The sequence below is a fragment of the Marmota flaviventris genome, chromosome 9 (genome assembly GCF_047511675.1).
Source record: "Marmota flaviventris isolate mMarFla1 chromosome 9, mMarFla1.hap1, whole genome shotgun sequence".
Taxonomy (NCBI): Eukaryota; Metazoa; Chordata; class Mammalia; order Rodentia; family Sciuridae; genus Marmota; species Marmota flaviventris.
Window position 1 is genome coordinate 99,274,879 of NC_092506.1, and position 17,569 is coordinate 99,292,447.

The 17,569-nt window shown below is 36.0% G+C and overlaps 1 protein-coding gene across 1 annotated transcript; it reads right to left on the minus strand.

The window, feature by feature from the left end:
* Positions 1–10,715: 10,715 nt before the first annotated feature.
* LOC114089004 (NXPE family member 4-like) lies at positions 10,716–16,885 on the minus strand. The gene is made up of 4 exons (XM_071617178.1): positions 16,197–16,885; positions 15,659–15,720; positions 14,143–14,346; positions 10,716–11,251 (listed from the first exon to the last, which is right to left on the minus strand). Exons 1-4 carry the CDS (start codon positions 16,883–16,885, stop codon positions 10,716–10,718), a joined length of 1,491 nt encoding a protein of 496 aa, XP_071473279.1.
* Between the last annotated feature and the right edge of the window lie 684 nt (positions 16,886–17,569).

Here is a 17,569-nt window from a genome sequence, read left to right on the forward strand (position 1 = left end):
CCCAAATTTGGCCTTGGTGCCAGTGGGGGAGTGAGGTTAATGTGGCTTATGGACCGTGCCTGGTAGGTTGTCCAATTCAACATATGGTTCTTACCCGTCATCGGAAAACTGACCTTTAGGCGTCAGCCTCCTGTCTTAGGTTGATACCACTGCAATTGGATCATACCCGTCACTGACTACCGGTCCAGCATAAGCCATTGGCCCCCAAATTTTAGACCATCACTAGCAGAAGGGAGGAGGATACAGAAATGCCACGACACCAAGCCAATTGACGGCTCCTTGGGAAAAAATTGCATCACTGGTGACACCATCAGCAAAGATATGCCAGCATTACCACAATTCGCTGCACCAAACGATAGTTACATAGTCCAGGCAAGTTCTGCAAGCAGTTCAAAGCAGAGGAATCTATCAATATGTCCATTTCCTCCCAAAATCCGTTTCCTCCCAAAGTAAGTTGACTCTTTGATTGAGCATTACTTGTTGAGTTCTTCACCGGCACTGGGATGGAGATAGGAATTCTGGCAATGATGCTAAAGAGACATTATCCTGAAAAGAATTATTAAATATAATGAAAAGGAAAGGTGAAAGTAAACAAACAGATCTGTTAACCTACTTTAAAAACAATCCTTAACAGCTGTTTACCTAATTTAAATTAAACCATTTAAATCACGTGAATAAAAATAATAATAATTCGGATCCATTTTTTCATGAGCGCTCCTCATATAAGAAATATGGACATACATACATACAGACATACAACACAAAACACAAGAGTGTACACAAACGTACAACACATAAGAAAATAGTAAAGGCCTTGTAGCTTTACCTAGGTGAAATCTCCATTGCAATGTTTAAAAACTCCACAGTCAAAAAATAAAACTGATCAGAAAAACATTAACCTAGGTTTGTATGAGCTCAAAAAATAAAAATAGAACCTTATGATGTGGAAAAATGCAATAATAAAATAGCTATTGAAAAAAGCATCCTGGTTAATCACTGTCGCAGATGTAAGAATGGCCAAGCTGGAGTTCTGGATATCAGCTGTTATGGATTTGAGTCAAATCATCTTCTTTTCGATCTGTAGAGACTGTTTTAGTTAATCTCTCTGGAATCCAAATGGGCTGCTGTTCTCCCTGTGGAAAAACACAAACAGACCCCCGACTCCAGACAATCACTGGGTCAGGACCTTTCCATTGTCCTGTTAGAATATCTTTCCAAAGTACTTTAGGCTTATGTACATTTTTGGATACATATGTCTTTCCGCAGCACTAAGTCCTGATGAATCCAAATTTAAAAAGTTTAGAGTAAAAAGCGTTATTTTAAGTTTATCTTTGGGGGATATATACCCCTTTCCAATTCCCTCTTTTTGCTTTAATAAGTATGTCTGTATCTAATAGTTGTCTTAGCTTTTTGCATTTTCTATCTGTAATACCTTACTTGACATTTTTCAACCATTTTCTCTTATTTCTATCTTTTAGTTTTTTTCCCCCCTAAGGTTTGTATATTTACCCTTAGTTGCTTATTTTTTTCCTATTTTGTGGGTTTAAAATTCTTGTCTTCCTACACTTTTTTATCTTTCTACATCTTCTTTATCTTTTTTCTTTTTAACTTTCTATACTTCTGTCTTTAAAGTTTTTCACTTTAAATTTTTAATCTTCTTTATCTAAATATCTTTTATCGTATTATCTTCCCATTTTTTTTAAGTAATGCCTTTAAGATTAACTAGGCTTCGAATGATGCAATAAAGCAATCTTTTTTCCGCCATGAAGGTATCTCGACCACCTTCAATTTAACCTTTTAAAGCCTTTTAATTATCATCTATACTGTACTTTTAAATGTATTTTCACCACCTACAGCTTCACTCTTTTAAACAAGGCTTAGATTCTGTTTAAATCGCTTTAATGTTAGTTTACATGGCTGCCCTTCAACCAAAGGCTTTTTTTTTTTTTAACTCCATTGGGAAGCTTTGTCTCAATCTGCCATGTACAAATACCTTTTTCTTCTTTCTTCCTTTCTCAAGCTTTTAAAGTAAGTCTAGTTTCCTCAAAATCTTTTTAAACGGCATTTTACAACTTTTTACTTTACCACACAGAGATTATCTCATCTAGAAACATTTCTTTTTCCTTTAACCTTTTATATTAAAATATATTTTCACATCTTGAATCTTTTTCTATCTCTTTTTTAACCATTAACCCTTTTTATAAATTCACATTTTGAAACAACTCTTATAAAATTTCTGATTTAGACAAATTACTCCACTTTAATAAGATGAAAGACTTTCATGTTTTTTATGATACTATAATACTATAATTGAAACCCAACTGAAAATTTTTCTACTCTTTGTATATAAATTACACGATAGAATCTTAACACTTAGTAACCTTATTTCAGCAAAGACACAGACACAAAGCAATATTAAACATTTTTCCATTTACCAATTTATGAAAACACACATGTTTAAGTATATTACCTTATGGGACTTAATAAGTAAAGAGTGGTTGCTGTTTCAACATTTTAGCTTTGTAAATTAATCAGAACTTTGTAGAAACCAAGATCTTAGACAAGTGTAGCAAATAGAACTAGCCCTCTCTTTCTTGTTGAAGAAAAATCTTTCTACAGGATACCATGATGGTCCCATTGATATACTTAATAACTTGTCTTTAAAAAGCCATGGGCTACATTTTTGTATTGTATCAACATATGCCCTAATTATTCTTGGTCTCATTGGGGTGCCTCCTTCCTCTAACAATTTCTCTTGCTCGGAGGCGAACAACTTCAAACCTTGAGTCAACCATTCTCCCCAGTTTGCCTGAGAAAGTTCTAGGAACAGGCAACTTGAAATAAAAACAAAATAAATCAAAACGAGAACATATTGTTTTTTGAAATGGTCACCCATTCTTTCGCTCTTCTTCAGGGGCGAGCAATTTCACTTACCTCCAAGCTTTAGAAGTTCCCCGTACGGGCCACCAAATGCCACAGTCTGGCTGGGCACAAATGCCGCAGTCTGGCTGGGCACACAATCACGAGCCACCACACAGCTTGTAGATTCAAACAGCAACTCTTTATTCCCGAACTCACACCAGCCGTCTACAATCACGTTCTGGGGAAATCCACGTTCTCTGCCCAAATCCACGTTCTCTGCCCAAATCCACCTCCACTGGGCTTCTATCTCCAAAATATACTGTCTGAATCCCGTGAGAACTCAAGGGGAACTCAGGCAGCAGGATACGCCCTATTCCCAGCAGGAATAATCTTAAACCTTAAACCTGGAACCTAAACTGGGAATGCCCTAAACACGATTATCTTAAAACCGGGAACACCCTAATCTGCCTTGGTCCTTGAGCAAGGTCACCTACATTCAAATTCGCTGCAACATGTCAGCAACATGGGGTACGCTGGCAAGGAAATTGTCATACCTACTTGGCTAATGGCTCCCAGCATATTACCATGAGTCACTTAATCTTTCCACATCATTGTGCATCTCCCTGATGTTTTCTGTTTTGATAATGATTGTGGTGTCTGAAATGCTGGTCCAGAGAAATAACAATGATGGTATGTTTTTCTCTTGCAGTCCTATCAATGGCTCAGGCGATATACTCAATCCCTTTGAATAGGGAGATTATCCAACCAAGGGGTAACCATGTGTTTTTTTTTTTTTCCACTGCATGTTGAAATTCCTATCCAAGACTTTAGCTAGTTGATGTTGCAGTTTGCATACTCATGCAGATCCACTGACTCCAGTGCTGAAGACAAATAGGCAATCCCAAAATGAAAGGAGAATAAAGTTACGAAGATTGACTAGTCATAAACACAGGTGAAAAAAATTGATGTTTAGACATTAATAAACTAATCATATTTGATTTATTATAGGTTTAGCTGAGGGGACACTTTTGAAACTTACTTCAACAATAAAAACTGTTGTGCAAATATATTATGTATGTCCTTCTGTAGAATCACGCAGATTGAAATGGACTGGGGATGATAAGGCACTGAAAAACTTCATTGAAGGATGATGTGGTCTGCTTGTAAGAATTATATTTATAAAACTTGTTAACTGTGAATTAATGCCATTTAAGGCTACAGGAAGGTGCTATTTACATAAAAATAATGTACTAACTTCCCCAACTAATTGGTAAATTCCCTGAAACCTGACACTATATTCTAAATGTCTGTGTTTCATTCCATATGCATGGAATGGTACTGAGTACCTTATCTATAATAATAGTATCACTATTTGTTTGTGAAGTCATTTATAGTTTATAAGGCATTCATTTAGACTGAAGCAGTCACTCATGTCAAAGTCCCTCATTTATGTATTTAATTGCCATGTCATAAAAAAAAACCCAAGAGAAAAACTCACCTATCAAGATTACAGAGTTTTAAAAGAACCAGCCTTTAACTTGAAGTTCTTACCACCTCTTATGAAACTAGTCTACCTGATCTTGACACTTCTGCAAAGAATCATAAATACAGTAAGATGATATCCTTGTATTTTTTAGCATATCAATTACACCTTATCTGAATATCAAGGTCAGCTGATTTATAGTAAGTATGTCAGTGAAAAATATGTATTAAATGATTGTTAGTGCTTTGTAACATGTACTGCATTGGAGATAAAGGACTAAATTTGAAGTCTTAAGTCAATGATTGAAAAATAAAAGGCTGAATGGTTGATTGGCAGACTGTTTTCTTCACTCTTCTTCTAATTTACTTCAGTTTTCTTTTTCAAAACCTACTCTACCTATAGAATTTAATTGTTAACAAAATATACAAGAGGTGTTTACCTACGGTGACTTCCAAGATGAGCTGAAGAGGGTAGGTAACTCAGTAATGCAGTACTTTTCAGGAGCTTTGTAGAGGTTCTATAAAGACACTTACTAAAAACAAATTATGTGAATCTAAAGGTCATCACCATGCCCTTACTTTTTAATTGAGGAGACTGAGGTCCCAAAGAGTTGTATCATTTACTAGATACTGGAATTAAAACTCCTTCTCTGATGGAAGGTTGGAGCTCAGATCCTACTTAAATATTTTTCCTTTCTATCAAGAGGATCAGCTTTCTTGCTAATTTAGAGATCCCAAGAGTGGCCTCATCATATCTGTAAGGCCAAGATTGAGCCACCAAAACTGTACTGTCCTCAGTGACAGGAGCTGGACCGAGGACATAGAGGGTACAGACATAGTGATAGTTTTCAAGGTAAGTTTGCTAAGAACTCTTAATGGATTCTGATTTATTACTGGCACACTCTTGATTTAGAGAGCAGCTGTACTCAATTCTTACAATTAGATTCTAACCCCAACTCTGACATTAACTAATAATAATTGCAATTTCTATTGCTTTTTGGGCACTTTCTATGTGCCAGTGCACCCTTCAATGTGTTAATTACTTCACAACCAGTACCTCATTTCATATTCAAAACAAATTCCACTCCTGGTTGAAGGATGAGAAAAATGAGACAGAGAAAATCAATAATAGCCCTGTGGTCATTGTTTGTAAGTGTCGCAGTCTAGGTCTGCTAGACTATAAATACATAGTTGTAAACTTTGTGACACCAATAATGCAAGGTTATTACCTTCCTCCTGAATTTGTCTTATTATCAGATAATGATAATAGTGATGATAGGTTATATGAAAAGAAGCTTATTTTCTAACAGACAATACTCAAAATGCATCATATTTATTGCCTCATTTACCAGGAGGAAGTTGCTCTTCTCATCTACAGTTGACAGGGTAAGTAAACTGAGGGACAGAATGTTTGTCACTGCATTTCTTCTCTTTCTCTCCCCACAGTGGTTCAGTCTGGTTACATCTGCCTAATTGGTATGTGCCCATTAGTGCTCCTGTTTTGATCACACCGATTGCTGCCTGGTACAAGTATTTCCAACATATTGCTTACAAACTGCTTTGGTTAAAACAAAACAAAACAAGACCTATATTGAGGCATAGTTACATGCATACAAATACATGCATTTTGAGGGCACAATCTAAAGAGTGTTGACAATTTCACCCACCTGAGCAGCCACCACATTCAACAGACCTAATATTACCATTACCCCCCAAAAGTTCCATTTCTAGTTTAATTGTCCTCTATCAGCCTTCTCTGCTTCTTGGTCCTTGGCAATCACAGACCTGGTTTCCAGTGCTACAGATGAGATTTATTTTCCTTGAGTTTCATGTAAATGAAATTATGTAGAAAGAACTTTTTAATCTGGCTTCTTTAAATCAGGGTTAATTTTTGAGGATTCGTATGTGTTGGTGCACTTACTACTGATCTGTTTCTTTTCAGTATTAAATAATATTCCATTTTGTGACTGTACCATAACATTATTATCTTTTGTCATTGTATGATCATTTGAGTTATTTTCAGTTTGGACTATTGTGTATAGAGCTGATGTGAATATTCTTATATAGTTCTCTATACAAAATTTTCACTTTCTTTTGGTCAATATCCAAGAGTGAAATGACTGATTCAAATGGAAAGTAGATGTTTAACTGTTGATACAAAAACCAACTGGACTTTATTGCTCTTAATCTGTAGATATATTTGGGGAGAACTGCTCTAGTAACAATATTGAGTCTTCAATCTATGAGCATAGTTTTTTTTCCAGAGGCTAATAATGTGATGTGGGAGATGTTAGTCCCAGAGGAGTGGCTCTGACACTTTTTGGTGCTGGAACTTTCTAGTCCTTTGCTTTCACACTATCATTGATATACATATGTGGTTTTATCTTACTATTTGTCTTTTATTTTATTTGCCTATTCTATATTTCATTGTCTCCCTGTTTGTTTCTTTTGCATTAATCAGAAAATTTTAAATTATTCTTTTGCTGTCTGCAGTCACCTTTACAGAAATACTAGCAGCTTTGTAATTTCTACTCTATTTTAGAAATTTCAGCATGTATCTTTGACTTTGTATTGTTTAACATAAATCTGCACTTCCAATAACTCCTAGGAATGAAAGACCTTACAAAACTATAACCAATCTATGTTTAACTCCCTCACACTATTTTTTTGTTATTTTAATACTGAAATGATATAATTGTTATTAGTACTACATAACATGTAATTATATTATTCGTCTAACCTTTATTCTTTTAGATCTGTACACTTAGTTTTTTCCCCTGTCTTTCTATAGCATTGTTTGGAGCATTTTTCTTGTTTGGGGAACTATTTTTAATATTCTGAACGTCTAAATCTGCTGGTGGCAAATTCTCAAAATTATATTTGCCCCTCTTATTTTACTTTCATTTTTTTAACTAGTAGATGGACGGAATGCCTTTATTTTATTTGGTTACTTTTATGTTGTGCTGAGGATTGAACCCAGAGCCTTATGCATGGTAGGTAAGCGCTCTGCCACTGCTTTCATTTTTTAGGATATTTTTTTTTTGCTGAGTATAAGTCTGTTTTCTAGGTGTTTTGCTTGTTTCTTTTTTATTTGTTCTTTGTGTTTTGGTAGGAGAGAGCATCAGCACTTTGAAATGTTATATATATTCTTCTTACTTCCCTAATTACTCTTTGCTCCCCTTTTACTTTCTCTTGGGTTCTAGTATCTCAAGTCCTTACTGTCTTCGTAGGTTTGTGATGCTTTAAACAGATTGAAATTAAAATTATTCAGCTTTTCCAGTTGTTATTAAAAGGCATTTATAAGCCAATCTATTATTTTTGGAAACAAATTATGTGTGTGTGTGTGTTTGTATGTGTGTGTGTACAAATATATACTACACATATGCATGTGTGTATTCACCCTATAGAATATTTTTATTTCATGATATTATATTTTATTTCATTTTTATTTAGTTTTCTAAATAAACTCTTGTGGCTGATATGTAGAAATACCAATTCTCTATTTTTACAGAGCTTTCATGTCAGTGCACATCCAGAACAAAGATGATTAGAAGTGGCCATTCTAGACAACTATGTCTTATTTCCACTGTTTTTCTTTTTCTTTCTTTTTTTTTTGTATTTTGTGATATTTGATTAAATATGTGACGTTGTGGTGCATGATATTTCTTTTTAGTTCCTTTTATTGGATTGAAGAAGTTCTCTTCTGAAAAACAGTTCACAAAGTGTTTTTCTTATCAATGGAAGGAAATTGGGTTACTGTCAAGTCATCTTTTCCTGATTCACTGAGGTAGTTGTCTGATTTCTTTTACTTATATCTTTAAATGTGATAAATTGCATTAATATATTTTCTAAAGCTAAACAATGCTGCCCCTGCTGGCTGAAATCCAATTGGGTAGTAATGTAGATTACAGTTTAAACACAATTCTGTTGCATTGTCGGTAAGATTGCAAATTAATACAGTCATTTTGAAAGCAGTTGTGTTGGATTTTTTTTTTTTTGATAAGTTCTGTCTGCTGAGGCCTTAGTTGAAGCAATCTGATTTGAGCATGTTACAGAGGATTTGTCAGTCAGATCCATAAAGAATCACTTGAAAATTCTATTTCTGTTGATTGTGTATCTGCATGTAGCTGCAGGGAATTGGTAGACTTCAGTATACATAAGTATGAAGTGGCGAAGAAGAATGCAGTGGATATGCACAGGGAGACACTGCCCAGCAGTGGAAGCACCTCAGTGGGTTTACTTACAACATGGAGTGCTGTAGTATATAAGGGAAGAAGGCAATAAGCATGAGAAATCTTTATTACAACATTCTCCATGTGAATTGAAATATACATATAAAGTATACTATAGGTAAACACACATATTGAAAAACACAAATAGGAATATTGCTTTTCAGACTTTAGGGGATCCTGTTGCCCACCTGGGCCGGTTTGCCCCTGCACCAATCCAAACTCAATAATCTGTCCCCACTTTAGAATCCATCTCTCTAGAAAGTTTTCCAGAACAATTCTAGATCACTCTGATGCCTCCCATATTGTGAAATCCTGTGGCACATTTGTACATTTTCTACCCAGACAATGTCACACATGATACAAGGCAAAGAAATAGTATCAGCTGTAAAGAGGTATTTTTGACACATTTTCACTCTTTCCAAGTAGATGTTAGCTGAGTGAGAACTCTCTATGCTTGCTCCCCATGGAGCTCTGGGTATTTCTGCTGGTTGGTTCTTCATAAAACACTTTATCTTCAAGCCACGTCATATTCAAAAGCAGCCTGTTCTTGTTAGGAACACAGGCTGTCACTTCATCTTTTGTTTTCCATGCTTTTTTTCTAATTTTTTTTTCCTTTCTTGAAGACCACCACACCTGGCCTGTTCATAATTTTGATCCCACCTCTACTTATGTTGTCACCTCCATCACCACAACACAGAACCCTATCACATTACACTGCCAAAAGCTTTGTTTTGTCATACTGTTTTACTATGAATTTTGGAATTATTCCATAATAATTTTATAGAATTATGTCTTTCTTTGTTTTTGTTTGTATTATCTTTCCTTTAAAGCAATGTAAAGTCTTTGATGGCAGTTATTTCATGTGACTTCTTGACCACTGTATGCTCAAAGCTAGATGGTATCTGGAACTTGATAGAGTTTCCATAAATATTTCTGATGATCTGAGTGTACACTGGGCATTGAACTGCAAACTGTGGTTCATTGAAAAATGAATATAAAATGTATTATCCCCTTCCCAAAGGAAACTGGACAAACAGGCTTAAGATGTCTTATTATATCTGCTTTTTCCCCAGATAGAGTAAGAGTAGGTTGGAGCCCTGTTGTATAAAATTAAGGAAGAGTATTGTCAAATTATTTTGTGATAATTAAATTGTCCTATTCAACTGACATTCTTATATCATTCACTCCTTTTTGGTCACTTTATGGGAAGGCCTATTAAAGTGCAAATGAGAGTGATTACCATGATAACTTTCCTGTGTACATTAGAGGAACCAAAATTGTTCATTATATATTGAATGGCTTTCAAACATTTTTAGTGGAGCATTTTTCCTAAGCAGAATCTCACCTAGAAGTGCAATACACACATAGGTCAGAGTGACTGGTACTAGGGCTGAATTGTAGTGGGTGGAACCTGTACCCAGCCCACCAGGCACCTCTCCTGTCTCCTGTCCCAGAATCAAATGGAGCAAGGTCTTAATATCATAAAGTTTAGACTAATCTCTCCATTTGAGAAACTGTTGCTCAGAGAACTGAAGTGACTTATTTGGTCTTACAATTACTGTACATAATAGAGCTAAGACCTAGGTCCTCCAATTCTAGCACACTGTGCTTTCGTATGTGATATCCTAATATTCATGGATGCTAAATGCTGATTAGAGCTTCTCAGTGGGAGTTCTATAAGGAGAGAAAGTTAGATATTTCTGAGATCCAGAGACCTTCTGCTTCTCCTCCGGAGCTGTGGGAGAATCACCTCATAAGACTTCTCATTTGGAAATCAGCTTACATCTGTTTATAGTGGTAGACATAATAAAATGAGACTTCTTTCTCCAAGTGTTTATTTTACAATCACTTATAGATTACATGTACCAGAGAGAAGAGCTTTTACTCATAGGTGTCTTAACTTCCCATTGGTGAAGAGCAGCATGACTCTGACTGGTGCCGATATGACCTTTTCATTTGTAAATGAAATTCCACAGTAGAAATAGTTTACTTGGCTGAACTGGTGGATCCATACCAGCCAGAGTGCAGATTATCTTCTCAGCTACCTTGGAGTTCTGAGACAAAAATGACACTCAATATGCTAGCAGGCACTCAATAGATCATTTCCCTAAATGAATGAATTTCAGAGATACGTGCTATCTAGCAAATATAATTTAAGAATATATTAATTTGATTTCCAACTACATATTGAGGTGGGTGGACATTATTTGTGCCATATGCAATTGTGATATCCCAGGCATCAATGATGCTCACATTGAGATCTTGAAAAATGTCCATCATGACAAGGTTTTGAATGTAGCCATGAAAATCACTTAATCTTTCCGCATCATTGTGCATCTCCCTGATGTTTTCTCTCTTGATAATGACTGTGGTGTCTGGGCTTCTCAGAAGTAGGCGCTGAACAGCTTTGTGCACATTGAGGGCCCTTCGGATGAAAACATCAATGGGAAAGGGTCTGAAATGCTGGCCCAGACAAATAACAATGACAGTGTTTTTTCCTCCTTCAGTTCTGTCAATGACTCGGGCCATGTACTCAATATCTTTGACTGAATAAGTAGATGATCCAACTAAGGGATAAGCATGTTTTTGCCACTGGATGTTGATATTCCTATCCAAGTCCACAACTAGTTCGCTTTGCATTTTTCCATGCTCGTGCAGATTCACTGTCTTGAGTGCTGGAGACAAACAAGCAATCCCAAAATGAGAGGAGAATAAAGTTATAAGATTGACAAGTCATGGTGAATGGATAAAAATAAAGAACTTAATGCTAAGTGAAATAAGCTAGACTCAGACAGTCAAGGATCAAATGTTTTCCTTCATCTGTGAAAGCTAGAAAAAAATAAGTGGGAAAGGAGGGAAGAGGAAATCTCATGAAAATAGCAAAGGGGTCAGTGGAGTAGAGGTAAGTGATTGAGTGGAAAGGTGGACAGACCGGAAAAGGGAAGAATGTTGGAATGAATCTTACCACACATTCCTATGAACATATACCACAGTGAATTTCACCTTTATATATCCAAAACACACTAATTTATAAAACTAAATAAATAGAAGAAAGATCAGTAGAATAGAGGAAAGGGAACAGGGGTAAGGAAGAGAAGGAAAGAAGAAGTACTGGCAACTGAACTGGAGCGAATTATATTCCCTGCTTGTATAATTATGTTAAAACAAACCCAATGTTATGTATAACTATAATGCACTAAAAATGATTGACTGACAAAGTCATAAATACAAGAGAAAATATTTGGTGATTATATATAAATACACTAATCATGTTTGATTTATTATAGGCTTGACTAAAGGGACACTTTTGAAATTTAATTGAATAATTAAAAATATTATAGATTGTGTATGACCTCTTGCAGAACCATGCCACTGGATGAATGATAAGGCACTGAAAAAACTGTACTGGAGGACGATGTGGTTAGTTTTGTAAGTATTATTTTTGTAAAACGTGTTGGTTCTAGATTAAAATTATTTGAAGATACAGAAATATACTAACTAATGTTATTTGTATTAAGAAACAAAAATAAATCTATTTCTTCAAATACTCGCAAACTCCCTGAAGACTAAGGTTGTATTCTAAACTTCTGTGTTTCCTTCCATATGCATGGAATTGTACTGAGTACATCATCTATAATAATAATACTTCTACTATTTGTGAAATCATTTACAGTTTACATTTATTTAAACTGAGGCAATCACTCATGTCAACATCCCTCATTTATGTGTCTAATTGTCATATCATAGGAAGAAAAACTCAAGAGTGAAAATCCCCTGCTGAAGACTACACAGTGTGTAAAGAGTCAGCCTTTAACTTGAAGTTCCATCTACGTCTTATGAAACTATCCTACCTGATCTTGACACATCTGGAAAAAAAACACAGCACAAGTAGAATAAGATGAAGTCCTACCATTTTTCAGCATCTCAATTACATTCTTATCTAAATATTAAGGCCAGTTGATTTATAGCAAAAATGTCAGTGGAAAATGTGTATTAAATGATTACTAATGCTTTATCACATGTGCTACCTTAGAAGTAAAGAGATATGTTTGAAGACTTAACCTAGTGACTAGAAAATAGACATGCTGGATGATTGGTTGGTGGAAAATGGCAGAAAGATTTTCTTCACTCTGCTTCCAACTTACTTCAGTTTTCTCTTCCAAAGCAGACTCTGGCCACAAAGTTCAACTTTAAGCAAAACATATAGGAGATGTTTTCCAACTGCAACATCCAAGATAAGCTAAAGAGGTTAAGTTACTCAGTACTGCAGTACTCTGTAGAACTAAGAGACCCTCCATTGTAGAATGTGATGCTGAAGGTCGTCACTAGACCCTTGCTTTTGTAGCTGAACAAACTGAGGTCCCAAGGAGTTTTTTCATTTCTTAGATGTCAGGATTGAAAACTCCCCACTTTTATTGGGAATTCTTAAAACTTGAAGTCTAGGTCCTACTGATTTCCCCTTTTATTAAGAGAATCATCTTTCTCGCTAAGTTGGAGATCCTGAGTGGCTTCATGTCTGGAAGATCAGGATGGAGCCACCATGACTGAATAATCCTAGGTAATAGGAACTGGACCCAGGGACATGGATAGGCAGGTAGTGACAGTGTTCTAGGTAAGATTGCTGAGATATGTTAGTGGATTTTGAGGTACTGTTGGTGTACTCTTAGTTTTGTAAATATAGCAACTGGACTAGGATTCTTCCAGCTGTATCTGAACCCAACTCTAACATTAACTACAGATAATGGCAATTTCTGTTGTTTTGGGGGGCCCTTTCTATGAGCAGATGTGCCTTGCCATGTGTTGAATTTTTTATATCCTTTACCTGATTTCATCTTCAGCATAAGCACCATGTTTATTGGATGTATGAGGAAAATGTGGCAGAGAAAATAAATAACAGGCCAAAGATCATTTTTTGTAATGGACTCAGTCTAGTTCTGTTAAACTCTAAATCCCATGCTTTTAAACACTGTGCCAATGTGATATAAGTTTTACCTTCCTCTTGTATCTGTCATACTATCAGTGATGATAATTTACATAAAACCTCACTTCCTCAAAGATAATGATCAAAATTCACCATCTGTATTACCTCATTTTATCTGGTGGGTATTTTTTTTTTCATTTGTAGGTGACAGATGAGTAAATCAAGGGACAGACTATTTATGTAATTGGTCCAGTCACTGATATAGGATCTGAAGTCAGGTTCTGAACCCAGGACATCTGGATCTAGAATCCACACCCATAATCTTCACACTAACTATAGAAAGTGGACATTTTAATTTCTGAAATCATTTTAGCTCCCTTGATAATTTCTATGCTTTCTGGCTAAATACTGTAGTGTGAATTTCTCATGGGCAGGGAGGTGATAAACATTTTTCTACACTTGCTCCCTTCATTTCAGATCAATGTATTCTTGTAAAGGAAAGATATCTATGTCCTATGAAAAATTTTGGTGTATTGTGATGAAGAAATATGATAAAGATGAGCCATTTCCTACATTTCTTATTCTCCTTGAAAGGTAAGGAAAAATTTTGAAGGGAATATGAATAAAGCTTAGACTGAATCATACTGTTGATGTTGGATTTGAAGTATTCAATCCATTGGCGGATGGTGGAATCTCCCAATAGGTAAATGGATTTTCCTCTCAGGCACTCATTCATTTTGATTGGAGCCAAACTGCAGGGCCCAGGATGCCATATTTTTTTCCAGACATGCCCACTGGGGATTGTGGATGTCATGTGAGGCTTGCATTTCTCTTTTAGTGGAACTGGGTCTTCTGCAAAAATCAGCAAGAAGGGACCTTCTAAAACATCAAATTATCCATCAGTATTGCTAAAGAACTTTCTGTCATTTCTAAGTGTCCTCTTAATAGGGTGGTCACAGTAGAAAAGACTTACAGAAATATCCTCATATGGAATAGCTGTTTTTCAGGAAAAAAATGTGTATCATTAATGTTCCAAATGTGTATCATTAATGTTCATTATAATAGCACATGTTTTCTCCCAGAAGTCAAAATGATTCTGTTAAACTTTAAGTATTTGTCAGTCTTTCTATAAAAGCAATGTCATTCATTTTTGTAGAGTAATGAAAAATCATGCATAGTATCATTTAAGTCACCTTTTCCTTAAGTTATTTATACTCTGTCACAATGGGTTAAAAGCAACCAAAAAATCTATGAATTCATTGAGTTAAATTCAAGATCTTAGAAAAAATAATAATAAGTTTGGAAACATCCATTCTGTTTGAGCGGTCTGAAGGCTAGAGAGAATCCTGAAGGTCCATGAAGGGCCTGGTATTCACCTCCTAGTTGGTTAATGAAGGGTCTGAGGTGGCTATATTAGTGAGGTGACAGGTCTGGGGCACTGATTGTTCATTTATTTGGAGGACTTTAGTATTTTAATGACTGGTATAGGCTTATTCATATATGCAGGGTAAAAAATACCATTTCTACAACAAGGTACATAATTATATTTCAGTGTGGGCAAGTATATTAACAATTAACAAACCTTTAATGCTAAACTGCCAGAGACATAAATGATGTTGCCTTAAATCATTTTAGATAGGGTTTCCTAGGCTGTTTTGAGTTAAATAAATTAAAGGAAATAAATGTGGAAATTCTACTTTGTATATCAAAGTTGTTTGAAATGTGAGAGACCAAGAGGAGATAATGATAGTAACCAGACTCCTAGGTAGCAGATTGGAAACCTCTAGATGGTGATTATTGGACTAGAAGTGATGCAGGAAGTGGTGATGATGATGGTGTGGAGAAGGATGGTGTTGGAAAGGGGGCCTGGTAAAGAGTTAGAAGAGAGTTTCACAGTTTGTACGTTATTGTGTAAGATGGACAGGTGATCTGTTATCTGATGAGTACATCAATGATGAGAGATATAGTTACTAAAAGAGGCATTTGATATCCTAGGGATTCCAATAATTCATTCTCTTAGTACATGATATCTTGGCTCATATTAGACAAGATAAATGAGCATTGAGCTGATGAAACTAAAACTGAACAAGTCCAACAGAAAGAGGAAAGCCTTTAAGTATGTCTAGTACTAAGCACCCTCCACAAACACAGGAGCACTTACTGTTCCATTTGGAGACACTAATCACATTGAAGTTTTTCATAATCTCCACACCCACATTTGACCTTCAAAAGACAAGTATAGAAATGAACCTGCTGGTGGCCTCAAATCAGGAAAGGCTCAATAATTAAGATCATCTAGTTATTTTTTAGTGAATACCAATTATGGTTTCCTCAACTCAGGGCAGTAAGGAAATTTCCATTTAAAGAAATGGAAATTCCATGAGATCCAGATACCCAGAAGGAGAGCAAAGACTTAGCAAGATGCAGAAAAAATATATTAGAGCACCCACACAGATTTCTCATTCTCTTATGGTTTCCATTTTGCCTGAATTTCTCATTTCATTGACATAGATTAAAAAAGCTTGTGAACTTGTGAAGAATGAGCCCTGTCCCCCAAATTAATTCACAGATCCTCTCCTAAATGGATCTTCATAAATGGTGCCTATGTTGATTTGCTTGTAGGACTTTCCTTTGGACCAACATATAGGAAAAATAAAGTAAATCATTGCCCTGGTATCTCCACCAATATTTTTTTTTACCTTACAAATATGGTCCTTTCTTGTTTGCTAAGATAGGAAACTTCCTTGTTCTTGGAACGCATTTGGATGATTGCAGCACAGGGAACATGCTGAGGCCTCATGCAGTAGAAGGCTTCTTGGTCTTGAGCATCCAGGTATTGGCATAGTTCAGTGCTTGAGTTTAAAATCAGGGCACAATCAGTATTGACCTGTGTGGACCCATTGATGAACTGGCCTGTGAAGATCACCCTGTCATAGCCTTGGTTCCTTGCCCTCCAGAGAGCTGACACCCCTTCACTGAGATGGATGAGCAGGAGAGACAGGGAGACCTGGCCCTCCCAGAACAGAGTGAAGCTGACAAGGTAGGTGCCATTGTTGAAGTCCATCACCTTTCCTGAGGCTCCTGCTTTCAGGGTTGGGGAGGACATCCTGGCCCTGAGGAAGTCCCCTCCATATTCCTTCCTGTGTCCCAGGTGGTCCCTGGCCTCCAGCAGAATATCCAGCGGGTCCCCCCTGCAGTATGTGTCTCTAGGGTTGAGGATGGTGACTGTGCTATGTGTGGCACTGGTGATGCTGTTCACATGGGTGAAGGGTCTGGGCGGTATCATTTGGTCTAGTTTTTCCCGGATCTCACTTATTCTCAGCTCAGTCTCTGTTGGTGAAGCTGCTGGATTCAGAGATGCTCCAGGGCTTGAGGACTCTGTGACCATGTTCCAGTGATGGAGGGAGATAGGAAACTTGAGAGCAGTCTGTATCTGAAATGACAAGAAAGGGAATAGAGAACACCAAAAATGTTCCCTTTTAACATCACTTTTATCTTTTATGGACTAATGAGAGGTACTAAAATTAAATGACACATGTGTGTCATAGTCAATACACTTTTGGTACTGTTAGCATTACTGTAGTTTCTGTTGGCTCATCAGTTTTGGAAGAACCATTTAAGCCAAATGAGCCTTAGGATCTTCTTTCTTAAATGGTGGTTGTAAAATCTACCTTGTTGGTCAACCTGAAAGACCAAATGAAAAAATGTTTTTAACTGTAATGAATGAATGCTTTTGTTTAATTATTTTTATATAAAAACTAAAATTTAGTAAAAAATATGTAATCCCAGACAAACAAATCTAATATGTTCATCACTATCATATCTCTCTTACAAGAAATGATAGTGGTAGTGGTTCAAGCTGAATGAAAAAAATGCCATTAGTAACATAAAATATGGAAAAGCAGAGGGCTAATTTGTAAAAGTATGTACAAAGTCAGAATTCTCTAATGGTGTAATGATGATGAGAAATCACTTATATCTTCATTATGAAGGTTAAACAGCAAAAGAATTAAAATAATAATGGCTAAACTAGTTTGTTGAAGGAAACAGAATACAAAAGAATATATTGTGA